General features: G+C 38.8%; 1 protein-coding gene across 3 annotated transcripts in view; it reads left to right on the top strand.

Annotated features, from left to right (window-relative positions):
• Nucleotides 1-14,120, top strand: part of fam168a (family with sequence similarity 168 member A) — a 33,204-nt gene extending 19,084 nt beyond the window's left edge. For 2 of the 3 annotated variants that reach the window (XM_084351905.1, XM_084351903.1), the window contains 6 exons: nucleotides 1,599-1,679; nucleotides 3,586-3,636; nucleotides 6,578-6,723; nucleotides 7,602-7,788; nucleotides 8,734-8,860; nucleotides 9,084-14,120. In XM_084351905.1, the coding sequence (XP_084208031.1) occupies nucleotides 1,599-1,679; nucleotides 3,586-3,636; nucleotides 6,578-6,723; nucleotides 7,602-7,788; nucleotides 8,734-8,846 (578 nt within the window). In that variant the 3' untranslated portion in view covers nucleotides 8,847-8,860; nucleotides 9,084-14,120. The remainder of the gene's footprint in view (nucleotides 1-1,598; nucleotides 1,680-3,585; nucleotides 3,637-6,577; nucleotides 6,724-7,601; nucleotides 7,789-8,733; nucleotides 8,861-9,083) is intronic. The other variant, XM_084351904.1, reaches the window with a different exon arrangement.
• Nucleotides 14,121-14,855: the final 735 nt, after the last annotated feature.

The raw sequence follows: 14,855 nt of genomic DNA, 5'->3' as shown, positions 1-14,855 counted from the left end.
CTGTAAAATCGTGCCGAATGTTTAAATATTGTCAGTAAGCGCAATACTGCTTAGTACTTGCAGTCATAATCATCCCCCTCTTTAGCTCTTACATGTCAAACTGAAACATCTTGTTAATTATAATAGTTGAGTGTGTTTTATAGGGATGTGACAGCATCTGCTGTGCTGCTGTATCAATTAATGCAAGGCCTTGGATCAGTGCATATGGTGAACTGAACATGTTACCAGACATTTTGTTTATAATCCTTTGAACCGTGCAGTACTGCAGCTGTTGAGCTGAGATGATACTTTTGTGTTATTTCCATTTGAGAAACTGCTCAGACATGTTAAAGACTCAGCTGTCTCATTCTGAAGTCTAAAATAATGTGTGTAGGGCTGCGTGTGATTATTGTCATGATCAATGTACTAGATTGAATAATGTATATATGTAGTACATCAATTTAACATTGTGATTCAAACGGCGTAGGAACAATTGTATTCCTGAAGTTTTGTTTTAAATGTCAAGTGTGAAACATTTAAATATTCGATTTACGATTATATAATAGCCGCAAACCTCACGTTGCAGAAGCTAGAATCAAATTGTTTGGTAATTTTGATTTGATTAATCACTTGTGATATTTATCAATCATCAAAATTCTTTCTGTTTGTTGGCTCATAGTTAAATCAATGAGTTATATTTTCAGCACTTATCTATGATAATGCTTTTCTGGAGTTATGTTCTAAATTGAAAATTTAAATGTATTGCATCTTTTCAGCAATTCTTTTTTTTTTATTGTGTTGAAAATAACCGCAGAAACAACACTGAATTTAAATTAACATTTTTGTAATAGCTCTGTTTTACCATGTTGTCAAAAAGCTACATTTATGTTGTAATCATACATTTTCTGCATAATCTAAAACTAAATTGAACGGACTACAGATTAACCATCACACCGCTCCGACTATGCTACAGTGTAGTTTGATGCAGATTTTTGTTACACCTGTTCCATCTCACTGGCTCAACCTACAGCAGTTGACAGCAGTTAAAGCTAGATATAGCAAAGGTGCAAAGCTACAGAACAGTCTGTGAGATCGACTGCCAATAATAGAAAACGGTGAGCAGCACATCCCTCACTTCCTTACAGTCTCTGAACTCTCCTGCTTTTCTCCTCTCTGCCTCTCTCTTTGTCTCACTCTGTGCAGCTCGCACCTTTATTACCAGCGAGAGCTTTTTCTCGCATCAAAATGTGCTTTGTTTGTTTGATTTGTAATTGATGACGCACATGAGTGAGTGTGTGCAGTGTGCACCCCCTTGTACATGTCTGCTTGCATTGCTAATGTCGCTGAATTTATCTCCTCCCACACCGTATTGGCAGGTGTGGCTCGTCTGTATGTAAGACACATTCAGCCGACCGTGTTATTGGTGCAGACATTTTTTTTAATGAGCGCCATCTGTGTACATCCTGCTCCAAACCAAATACTGCCCTACCTGTGTGTGTCTGTGTCTGTGTCTGTGTGTGTGTCTGTGTCTGTGTCTGTGTGTGTGTGTCTCTGTGGCCTTCTGTGTTTGTTAAGCTGTGGTTTCTGATATTTTCTCTCTCGTCTGTGATGTCCTGCAGGCTATCCAGGAGGGTATCCTGCCACGGCTCCCACCTACACACCCAACCTCTATCAAACAGGCAGTCCTGGGTATCCACCAGGTGAGCTCCAACACACACATTTGATGACTTTGTTTATATTTAACAAGGTAATATTTTTGGAGGCATTGCTGTCAGTTCAACCCAATTCTTTGGAGTTAATTATTGGTATGTTTGTCATTATTCAAGCAAAAAAACACATTGCAAAGATGGTAAAAAGGCTGAGGGATGTATTGAAGTTGTATGTAAAGATGTCAAACAGATGTACACATATAAGAAGATGGTTTTACATAAAGTAAAAGACAAATATTTGTTGCTTCTGCCTGCCCTTTGTTGTAGTAGATAGGATCTTGTTGCATATTTATTTATTTTTACAATACAGAATAGAGAGAGCAAATTTACAACAGGATAAAACATAAGGAAAAATAATACAGAATCAATCATGCAGGCAATATTGTGTGGCTCCCATTAAGAAGAAATCACATTTCATGAGTAATCGTCATCTATACAAACGTCACCCTGCAAAACTGTTACAGGTGTAAATTCAAAATGAAAACATGCCACTGTAGGCAGTGAGAACATCTTTAACACAGGGTTCCCATGCATCCTTGAAAATCTTGATTCATAGATTTGAGGAAAAAACAATTATTGAATGTTTTTGTAAACAGACATTTATAGACATGGGTCACTGAAGGTGCTTGAATTTCTATATATGTGATGCAAGAATAGAAATTGTAGTTATATTTTATAATTTAACTTAAATTATTAAGAAACAGGTTTCGGATTCAAGTAACTCAGTAAGAAATCCTGACTCTGGAATTTGAGTCCAAAGCTGATGACTATTTCCAGTTTAGCAGCTGTGAATGGTCCCACGTCAGTGTTTTTGAAATAACTATAAATATAAACTGAAGAACCTTCAGCTTTTCAGTTTATAAGAGCCGCCTATTTCTCTTGAATAGCTTTCAGAACTATGTTGATCTTGCTCATGAGTAATCGTTGTGATCACTCAGTTCACACCCTGAGAAGCAGTTGAGTAATGTGTTGGTGTGAAATGAAAGTTAGTCAGTGTTTAAGTTAAGGCTGGGGTACCACTTTATGTGTTGAATAAATTACACACTGATACAATTTTAATTTCCCGTCGGATGATCTATTACAGCTGCTGCTCTATAGAGAATTTATCTGTTGATTATGCATATGTAAGCTAAAGCAAATATTGTTTTCCCACATCTTGAATAATTGAGTTATTTGTGATTCACATTATGTTGTCTCATGCTTTTAACATGATTCATCGCAGTATATTTTGAGCCATCACAAGGTTGTTCAGAGCTCCACACAGGTTATAATAAAGTAAAGCAGTAAGTGGTGATCCCAGGCTAGAGGGCACTGATGGTGAAGGAATGGGAAGCCAGCCAGTAACAGCTGCCAGTTGCCTTATAGCAGCAGATACGTACTCTGCTGGGGTTCGGTGTCTGGTCCCCACAGCAGATGGGAATAACAGTTGTCTCAGTGCTCTCCAGATATGGTGCGTCTGTATAGATATAGGTAGTTTAGAGTGATGGGGACTTGAACTTTTCAGCTTGGAAACCCAGACTAAGCTAATTGTCTTTTGACATTAAAAACTGTTAATTGGAGATATTCCAAAAATATGTATGACCCAGTTTACAGTGTATGCACCCTTTAGCCATGCACAGCTGCCTTGCAACTGATTTCTGACTATACATATATAAATTTGCTTAGTGCAGGTGTCAAGGAAGGGTGTGAGGAAGTATGGGCAGAGGAGAAAGGAAGAGGCTTATACATGGTCAAAAATGTGGGACGCTGTGGTTCTTCTCACTTTGCTTGCTTCAGAAATCAAATTCATAGTGTGCAAATATCTGCAAAAAATGTATCTTGTCTTTGACCTGTATTAAATTGAAAGTTGGTCAAAGGTAAATTATTGCATTCTGTTTTTATTTACGTTTTTGTACAGCGGCTCAACTTTATTGGAATCCGGACGTAATCAAGAGTTTATTATCGCAAGGTAAATAACCAACATAAAGAATATAAAGGAAATGTCAAAAGAAAGCAGGCGATATGTGATCAATAAACTGAAAAAAGTCAAATAGATGTTATATCCATAGGATTTCCCATAGGATCGTCATGGTTCATGGCTTTATCAAGCATGTATAGATGGTTCCAGATAAAGCCACAACTAAAGACTATTATCGTTATTGAAAACTTTGCCAAATATTTTGAGGATTAACTGATTAATTGCTTAGTCTATGAAATGTGGGGGGAAAAAGTGAAAAATGCGCATCACATTTTAATGTCTTTATATTACATCTTTTGTCCCAAAGACGACTCTTTTATTATGATAAATTACAAATAAAAGCAGCAAATCCTTACATTGAAGAAGTTGGATCATTTGACATTTTTGTTTGAAAAAAATGACCAAAACGAGAAACCTAGTATCAAAATAGTTGGTGATTTATTTTATTTCGAACTGTCCAAGTAATGGTCTAGTAGTTGCAGCTCTAGTACCCAGACAGAGCAGTTGAGCAGAGGATTGTATGGGAAGAAAAATGGTATAATATTAGTGAATGTCTCAAAATTGCTAAATTGTTTGTCCTGGAAAGCACGAAGTAGATTATCACAAAAATAAAAACATATTTGTAAATGATTAATTACTGTGACTGAATAGAAAAGCTCTTCTGAACATGAGGGTGCAGACAGCTACTTGAATTGTCTCCTGAATTTTAAGTGTCTCACGGAGGCAGGATGGGTTGATTCGTCTGCGCTGCTTTTGAAGCCCGTCTCCTCTCGTCCCCTCCCCCAGTTTGGTTTTTTATCTTTTGGAAGTCAAACAATATATCAGGTATGCTTTGGCAAACCTCACCCAGCTTTGTTCCAACAAAAGACTTGAACCTAATTATTGAGGCTGGTCTGTTTAAACCTGCAGAGTTATTTTCTGTTGAACTGCAGATTTCATTCTATGTATTCTACAGTGGTGACATTAAAGCCTTTGGATTTTGTGCCCCAGACAAACAGCTGCGGTCTGATTTAGAAACGTCTTGGTCAATGTCATTATTCCTCAAGACCACTGAATAGACAAACTTGTTTTCAATCAGCTGGGCTTTTGTGCAATTGTCACACACCATTGTCCTCTAATGCCCTGCATCCATGTTGGAGAAAAAAAAATGTGTGTGAGAGTATGCACACGCACACACACACTTTTAGACGCACAGAGCAGCTCCAGCATCTCTTTGTTCCCTTGTCCTTGTGTGAGAGGAGCGCTTTCATAAGCTCCACAGCAGCAACTAGCTAGTAGCATGTTTGACCTTCAGGCTCCTCCGAGTGGCCGTTCAGAGGTACTGCACCCCACAGAGCTGAGTCCAGTGGACCACAGGCATTAATGCAGTGGTCTGAACCAGATGCCTTCACTGTCCTACGGTTGATCTCATGCTTTCCAGCTGTCTATGATGTAGTGTTAAAATGGCGACTACTACACTAAAATCATGTTTGAAGGTTTTGTTGTTGGTTGGTAGGGTGGTTGATAAAATGGTGAATATACTTCATATTCATTGACTAAACAACTACTGTCTTAAACAGTAAGCGATGCAGAAAGGCTGTGTTCATAAAGCATGGTAAGACAGGCAAAATTAGGCACTTTTTAAGACACACAAACCTTCGGCTGTAACTGTTAAGAGAGTCCAGCCCTATTTAAAGACAGCACCAGTCCCCCATCTGGTGGATTTTGTAGGAAATGCAAAAAAATAACACCAGTAAGTCCAAGATAACACCATCAGATGTCTTGTTTTGTCCGAGCAACAGTCGAAAACCCCAAAATACAACATTTACTGTAATGTAAGACAAGGAAACACAGACAGAAGTGTCAAATGTTGGGTATTTTTTGCTTGAAAAATGACTCAAACCATTATTCAGATATCAAACAGTTGTAAAGTTAAGATATTATGATTGATTAATTGACTAATGATTAAAGCTCTAATTTTAAAGTTAAATAAAAACTTTTAGAGGAGATATTTCCATGTTTTTGAAATATGGTGGTGGAAAATTTGGTATGATAATGTATTTTATTAATTTGATTTCACTTGGCCACATCTAATCCTTAATGTACAATTATTTATAAAACACACAACTGGCCCGTATCCTCTCTGACCATACTGTATCCCAAAAAGAGTATAATGTAAGTTTTTGTTTTGTTTTGTCCATTTATGGCATCCAGTCTTGGGTCTGCTCAGGATTTATTTTTCAATTAGTGGTAACATGGTGAATTGTAATCATTTAAAGCCTCTATAATAATTTTTCTGTTATCAATGAGCCCTTCTCACATACAAGTAGTCGTGTGATCCACATGACTACTTGTATGTGAGAAGGGCTCATTTTAGTGAAGAACCCAAAGAGAATAATCACCTAACTCTGCAGTCCCCCTCAGTTCTCCAGTGAGTTTCAATGTCTTAAAGCTGATTGTTTACTGCCCGCAACTTTAATCTTTCAGTTCACTCTCACTGCTCTCATCAGCTATCTTTTCCAGATGTATTAGGCAACTGTTTTTTTCAGTAAAAAAAACTTTACAAACCTTCTATGCTACCTTCCCAGCACCAAACAACAGGCAAAGTTAGCGCACCAGGCTGTAACAAAGCATTTAGCATCTAAAGAGCTTAATATTTTCCTCAGGAGTTGATGGAGACACAAATGGAGAAATGGAGCAACAAGAAGAATTAATTTTGGACTTGAAACTAAATTCTAATGTTGCTTTGTGTCTGCTGGCTGTGTAAACAAGCAACTGTTTGCTAACAAGTTCCCCTTATCAACATACAGCTTGTCGAGCTTGCCCCAGAAAAACAGTTACTGCGTGTTTAATAAGACAAAAATCTCACTGATTAATTAATAAAAGTGTATTTCTGTATTGAGATGTATTTCTTATTCCACCCTCATTTCATCTTTTTTTCTTCTGTTTTTAGGATATACTTCAGCAGGCACCCCATACAAAGTGCCCCCCACTCAGTCAAATGGAGCGCCCCCTCCCTACACCCCGACCCCCACCCCATACCCAACAGCGATGTACCCCATCCGCAGTGCCTACCCTCAGCAGAACATATACGCACAGGTAAGGAGACTGAATGAGAACTGACAGCATTACCTCAGAGACAGTCTGTCCTCTGCCACTGAAACATGCTCATCAGATTTGTTGGGTCACACCTGTTCTGTTGGCAGTGCCATTTAACTCAATCCCTTTACTTTATATGTTGTCTGGTGAACATATTGACAACAATCAGGTGAAGCAGTTTAAAATAGCGACAGTCTGCCGTCTGTTCATGTCTGAGTTTCATCTTTAAGGAATTTTTAGTGAACCAGAGAAAGAAAAATAATCTTTTTGCCTCAGGTCAGATCTTCTGTCTGCTGAAATTTTACATAACATTTCATCTCTTCTGGCTGCAGGGAATGAGCTTTGATTCAGACCTTGAACTATGTTCAGTGTGTGAAATATAAAGCTCCCAAACAAAATCGGTACCGAAAAGTCCTTTTTTTTTTTTTTTACCACATTCTTATTTTCCATAGAAAACCCCGGGTGATTGGGCAACTTAGACAGACAACAGATTAAAAAGCGGCTACAAAGTATGTCTTTGTTTGAGATGCAATACATGACGAGCCGCCATCATTTTGTTGTGATTCGGTGCAGTGCATATTTCTAATGGTGAAATGGTTTGAAATGAAAAGCACAGAAGCGAGAAGAGGGATGGAAAAGTTTTCTGCTACTTCTCTTGTTCCTGTCGGCAGGAAATGAGTAGTTAAACCGTCTTCTCAGACTATCTTCAAATAAAATAAAACATTAAATTGTATAGTGAGTTTTATATATCTCTTATATATCTCTCACACACACACACACACACACACACACACACACACACACACACACACACACACACACACACACACACACAGAGCCTCACCAGCCTTTTCTTGTGTGTCTGTTCATCCTGACAGGGAGCGTACTATACCCAGCCAGTGTATGCGGCTCAGCCACATGTGATCCATCACACCACCGTGGTGCAGCCTAACAGCATCCCCTCTACAGCCCTGTACCCCGCCCCAGTCCCCGTACCTGCTCCACGCAACAACGGAATGGCTGCCATGGGGATGGTAGCTGGGACAACCATGGCCATGAGCGCAGGTACGTCCAGAATCTCTCACTCCGAAGCTTTATTAGTACAGATTCGCAGGCGCTGGCATTGACAGCTTCACTGTTCTCTCTTGACTGCATTTATTCATGCAGGAGATGGTTTCGTGCACTTGCACAGACATGTTTTTTTAATTTTGCTCGCCGACACTGTTGACAGTTTCCTTTTGTTTTGGCTTGCATATTTCATAGATTATATTTGTTTTTTTGGGTCGGATCTGTATATCATAAAAACAGTGTATAAAATAGAGCTTAGACAGTTATTTGACAAGTTGTTCTTCAGAAGACGTACTAGTAAACTAGTTTTTCCCTTCTAAAGGTGTCATCATTTAGGTTTCTGGGCACTGGTAACCTGTGATCAGCAGTTTCTGCCATTTATTTGCATTTCGTAGACCATAATTCACTAAATTGAGAAATTATGTTTCCACCATTTGTCTTCATCCTCTGTGACAGTTTGGTGATTACGTTAGGGTTTTCAGACTGTTGGTCGGATGAAACAAGACATTCTAAGTTGTCATTGCGGGCCCTGGTTACTTGTGATAGGAAAATTTTTTGGCCCATTTGTTGACATTTTGTAAATGAAAATTCAATTAGTTGCAAGAATAATCAAAAGATTCATGAATAACAAAGGTGATTGTGAGTTGCAGTACTAGTACAAATTGACTTCTTACATTTATTCAGTTATTTAGATGGCCTACTTCATGGTCAACTTTATATGAACAACATAGGAAAACAAGTTGTGTAGAGCTGAAGCAGAACTGCAGCTGCTAAAATACTAAAAAGAAAACATAAAACAAAAGAAAACATCAAAAATATCAATGTTTGAATTAATCTAAAACGCTAGACATTGACAATTGCCAAACAAGGCCTTTCTAGCTGTTCACCAGATGGATTCATGAATGGCTGAAGCTCATTATTGGCATTGTTAACACTCTTCAGGGACCCTGCTGACAACGCCCCAGCACCCCCAGATTGGAGGACACCCAGTAACTGTGCCAACCTACAGGCCCCAAGGGACACCTGGGTACAGCTACGTACCGCCTCACTGGTAGAGCCCACCCATCATGTGAGTGTCTGACCTCCTGCTGTTACTCACCACCCTAGCTCTCTCTCTCCTCCATCTGTTTCCTCCCCTCCACTTCCTCTCTTCTTTCCATCCCTTTTTCTTGATCCTCTGTTGTCTCTCCGACTTGAACAAACTGTGCCACCTCCCGCTTCGTCCCCCTCTTTACCTCTCCAGTCTTAAATCAGTCACCAATGTGCGCCTCTGCTCTCTTTTTCCCCAACAGATCTGGAGTCCACCATCGTATGCAACTGCTCAGATCTTACACGGGCTCCCACTGGCAACCATAGGAACTCGGCACCTGTCTGCAAGAACAAAACTAAAGTGCAACAGCCACTTTAATATTATTGTTATTGTTATTATGCGACATTCTCTAACGTTTTTTCCAGAAGCTGCTTTTATTTTTTAATTTTTTTTTTTCTCTGTTCATTTGCCAACCAGTCATTACCTTATTTTTTTGTATGGGTATTTTTTTTTTTTTTTTTTTTTTTTATTATTATAATTTTATTTCCTCACTTTCTTTTGCTGTGTCTGTCATTGGAACTCCAGAAGGACTCTTGACCAATCACGGGTGTCAGTTGCTCCTTTTTCTGTGTTGTGCTGGTGTGTGTGGTCCTTCCTGCTGCTGTTGCTCAGTTGGCTGGAAAATATCGGGCACTTATTCCTCATCATCATCATCTCCATCAGTCACTACAAAGACTTATTGACTTAATGCTGCCAAATTTTCTAACGACTAGATATCAGCACAGGGTTTTAACATAACAAGGATTTTTGTTTGTTCTGGTTATTTAATGTTTTATTTCTTCTTCTTTTTTTACCACAATCGGCTAAATTACAGTTTTTTTCCTGCCTTTATTCTTCCTTTTTTTTTCTTTTTCTTTCTTTTTCTTTTTTTTGTTTAATGTCAGTCGTCTTCCAGCGCGTAGCTGTCTGTCCGGCGGTCCATCATCCCTGTCGTTACGTCTCCGTGTGAGTGTTGTGTCGCTATGAGCAGAGCACTTACTGACCCATCCTGCTGCGTGTCCCTCTGTGTTAGCATTAGTACCAAGTACACTCTAAGAAAACATCACCTACTTCATGCTACATACTATGCAGGCTAGTATGTCGTGACACTATTGAAATCTTAACCTTAGCGTAGGTCAATACATTGAGAAAATGTACAAATATAAATAAGTGTCAACAGCGTGGGTGGTCGTGCACTATTTCTCGCACACACAAGCATGCACACACACAGGGGCTCCTGTGGTGTGTAGTGGCACTTACTGCACAATACCTCCAATTACTGATCGATACACAAACACACACAACATGAATTTCTCGGAGGGCATGGCAGACGGCAGAGAAGGAGTTTAAAGGGATTGGCACTCGGGGAGGAGAGCAGACGACAACGACAAGGAAGGAAGGAAGGAAGGAAGGAGGGAGGGGGTGACATGTTCACAGTTGGTCATTTCATTTCAAGGTACAAGACATTTGAGCTTGCTACGGCTCACCTGCAAGAGGCCGCGCAAACACACTGCTTGTTTTGCACTACGTGTGTTGTGCGTTGATTTTTCTCTCTGTGACCGTATTGTCTCCTCCTCCTTCCTTCTTCCAGGCGAGGATTTATAACCAAACACTCAACAGATAGACACCCAGACTCGAGTTTAATAACGGACCAGTCAAATAAATGTGCTGATAGACGTCCATTCCACAGTGTCATGAAAGACCAAACGATGACATCGATGGTTGTGCAGATTGTGTCCAATCAGAGGGCTCTAATGTGTTTACACCTGGTCCATGTCAGAGGGATGATTTGTTAGTCTCAGAATTTGGGTCCAAATTTTTAACCTGAGAGCAAAATGAGAGTACTGTCTTGAAAAAGTGCTGGTTTTAGTGTTCATGGCTATAAATAATATAAAGACATTAGCAGGAGTGCAGAGCTGTGATGATGCAGCTCAGTCCAGCACAACCTTCAGGAGGCTTTTTAGACTTTTTTTAATTTTTACGACAAAGAATCATCCATTTTTATTCTCCGTGCTCGGAGATTTACACATCTGCTTCTACTGACTGCTTTTAAACATTCTCCATTTTAAAAAAAATCCAGCATAAACTTTAACTTTTATGGGAATCGTCTTGAGCTGAGGATAATGTTTGAGCCAATGAGACATGGACCATATACAGCCATCTTCTGTTGCCTTTTTATGCTTCTACGTGTAAAGGCATTAATGTACGTGGAAAGGCATTGATGACCTATCTTAATCAAACACTACAAACGCACCGAGTAGTAGTGGTGGTGGGGTTTAATATTTAGGTGAGGCCTGTGGTATTTTTATGAAGATTTACAACAAAAAATAGACTCAAATCATGACATTGTGAGGTGTAGAGTGCAGATTGGTCTAAAAAGCATTTACTGTGCAGGTATGTAGATGAAGTGGTTTGATAATGCAATAAAATAAGAGGGAATGCCTCCAACAGTGGTTAATTTTATCAGCGTTTTGAATTGATTTTTAAAAAAAATGCTTATTGTAATCTCTTAAATGTGGATTACAGGCTCTGTATGCAGCAACCATTCAATAATAATTACTGCTAATAAGAGTAGAACATATCAAGAATTTGGGTATTGAATAACTTTGTGAGGAAATATTGCACAACATAAGACAAAAAAAAAAAAGTTGATGACTATAATTTAATGCTAAGTAACAGGTACCTAGGCTTTGTAGTGCAGGAGGGAGGAAGATTTATATTGTAATTAAAAATAAAACAATAAGGTCGAGTGTTTGAGGTATTGTTAGTCCAGATGTTTGTACACTAGTAGGTTAATTCTCAAGAAAATATTACCTAATGCCGCTGTCGGATGAAAACCCGTCGATTTTTGAGCCTTATTTTCAAAAACGACCACGGTCTTTAAGATCTCAAGTGGATGTTACCGGGTCATAAAACGCTCCCACCTTGCAAGGACGGTGTATATTTTAATTCAAGCCAGTAAAACTGAAAAGATGCAGAAACTGGATTTTCTTGCGACAGCAGTAATGTTACTCGTCATTAGGATTTATTTAACCAACCACTACTCCTGTCAGTATTTCTCAGTTAAATCTTGTGTTTTTTTTCTTCTTTCCCTCTGGTCAATTGAGCATAATGGGTATGCATAATATTCAGGTGTATTTCACTATAGCATTGGATCTCTAAGTTAAAAAAAAAAAAAATGCAGTATATTTATACAGCAAGTGGTACAGTAATGTATTTCTAGCTAAGCATGGTTGCATCAGTGTGGCAGCTACTGTTTGTGCTTTTAATATATTTTGTTTTTACCTCCTCTTCTGCATCTCTGTCCTCTACATATCTGTCACTGAGGGGAGGGGAGAAGTCGAGACAAGGTCGTGTACATAAACTTGTGGAAATTCTTGTCACAAAATTCCCACTTTTTATAATCATCACCTGGATTTACAGACCTTGAGGGAGCAGAGGATTAATGACGGAACTGAAAACGGCTTGCGTGGTCGTGACTCTTTTGGAAGCCATCTTTGCTGTCCATTTCTGTCCCGTGAGGCGCAAAGACGTATTGAAAAACCCTCAGCCTCCACGCCCTTTGTTCTGTGCCATATTTCAACAACAGTTGTTCGGTAAATATTTAGTTTCTTCTCCTAAGTATCTGGTGAATTCTGAATCCTTTTTGCGTCTAGCTTCCTGTGAATCTGTGTTTTCCTATTGCTGTCCTATTTCTCACATCGTTGTTGTTGCATATTGCCTGTTTCACCTTTTAATCTTTCTTGCCGTCTCCTCTCCTGTTATCATTTTGTGCCTCGACTCCTTTCAGAGGCCATTTTGCGTCCCTTCAACATTTACTTTTATCACATTCAAGGGTGCAAAATGAGGCAGATGTTCCTCGCTTTGACCTTTTTTTTTCTTTTTAACCCTCTGCTCTCACAGTCTCACGTGCTTTCAGCCTTCATGTGCTTTCAGTCTGACCTTTGCAACCCTCTCCACCCCGTCTCAGTAGCAGTCATATTGAACTACATCATAGATTGGTGTCTCTAATGTTTCTGCCATTTAATCTCCACTAGATGTCGCCACTGACAAGTGTGGAAAAGACATCGCCATGGTTCAAGGCTTTGAGCCAAAATGATAAATTAATATTTTTTTAAAAAAGCACAATTGGATGTCACATTTTTAGTACAAAGATATTTTTGAGGGGATATTTTCTTTCTTCCAAATCAAATGTCATTGTTTTGTTGTTTTAAAGGACATTTTCAAAAATACAACAGACACCAAATAAAGTTTAAAGGAGGAGTTGATCATTTTAAGTTAAGTGAAAGTAAGAGAGAGTTTTTCTTTCCTGAGCTGAGGACCAGTGCTCTTAAAAACTGTAACTCTGTTTTTAATGTGGGGGCTCAGTAGAGAGGCAGATCATTTTTGATAGCTGCCTCCTCATTTCACTCCATTCCTTGCCTCTCATTTAATTCAGTTTGCACTTAAGTGAAGATGGACAGTTGAAAACTTTGATGTGTTCAGAGGGGAGGAAATGCAAAGTTGTCTTAATCATGGGTCTCTTATCTTTTTATCCATTCTGTCCTTTATTGAGGACGACTCACTCACATTTCCATTATATTTTAATCCCGCAGAAGCATTCATTACACCTCTCCTCTCCTTCCATCTTCCCTCTTCCCTCCTCTCTTCTTCTTTTGCCTTGCAGTTGCTAAGTCTTAGTTTTCTCATGAGTATAAATTAAAACACTACTATCACAGTGAATAGTAGGCTCTTAAATGTCTTCGATGTTCTGCTGCAGCTTTTAATTTCAATTTGTCAGAGATTTCTCTTTAGTTTAATTTGACACTAAATGTGATGCAAAAAGTGGAAATTCCTTGTCTTCCAAAAAAAAAAAAAAAAGCATACTTGTATCCCCCCTGGATCGAGTATTAGGAACAACCCCATCTTTGGAAGTTTTAGTTTGGTACCCAGTTTGCACATGCTATGGTATATCTGTTACCGTAAGGTTGTGTTTGAAACAGAAGCCCAACGTCTGTTCAGCGTTGAGAGAAGTGAATTGTATGTTAGCTATTTGGTCCAGAGTGAAGGACCAGCGTCAGGCTTGTGATATGAAGTGTAAATCTGTTTTTAATTTTTGTTTTTTTACGTTTTTTTGTTGTTGAGGGTTTTTTTTTTTTTTTTTTTTTTTTTAAAGATCAGTTAGTGATCTTAGTACTATAACTAAGCCAAGTTTGTATTTGTATATTTACTGTAAAATGTAGAACATTGAATAACTATTAAAATTTTCCTATAAAAGGAAGATTGTCTTGTGTGACCTTTTTTTTTGTTGTTTTTAAACCTTTTTGTTATTTTTCCTTGTATGGTAAATCTGATTTTAAAAACAAAAACAGCAGTTACCATCTGAGATTTGTCACATTAAACTTGGGGGTTTAAAGAGGATAAAACCTTAAAAGGGCATGAGATAAATGCGACAAATTTCAACCGAACAGTTAACATGATAACAACAATTAGAAAGACGTTTAGAAGCATCACAGAGCAAAGTGGTTTACAAGACCCGAGCACAACAACACTTGGGAAAAGACAGAGGTCATCAACTGTGACCTAGAAGACCCAAGAGAGTTTGCTGACCTTATTCCCGGCGGGAGACTGTTCCACATCCTGACAGCTGGGGCCGTGAACCAACAGTCCCCTCGTGTTTTCAGTCTGCCTGCATGCTACAGCGCCACACAGATCGATTGTGCTGTGAGAAAGTGAAAGCAGAGCAATGCATATTCTTAAAATGATCAGTAACATGATCGGTACACTCATGGACTCACCTGTTAACACAGAACTTACCTGTTAAAGTGGCAAGGCTTTATAAGTCTGCATGAGTCACAAATTGAGCAACATACTTTTTTTATAAAAACAAAAAATCACTGTTTTCACTGTTTATCTTCAAACTATGACAAAGGAGAGTCTTTGATTGAACTCACTAGCCCAACACAAGCTATAGAGTGAAAACTGTGGAGGTGACTCTGTAACAACACCAACTCTT

The sequence above is a fragment of the Pagrus pagrus genome (assembly GCF_965226575.1).
Source record: "Pagrus pagrus genome assembly, chromosome: 4".
NCBI lineage: Eukaryota > Metazoa > Chordata > Actinopteri > Spariformes > Sparidae > Pagrus > Pagrus pagrus.
This window is presented reverse-complemented; position numbering and strand designations above follow the sequence as displayed.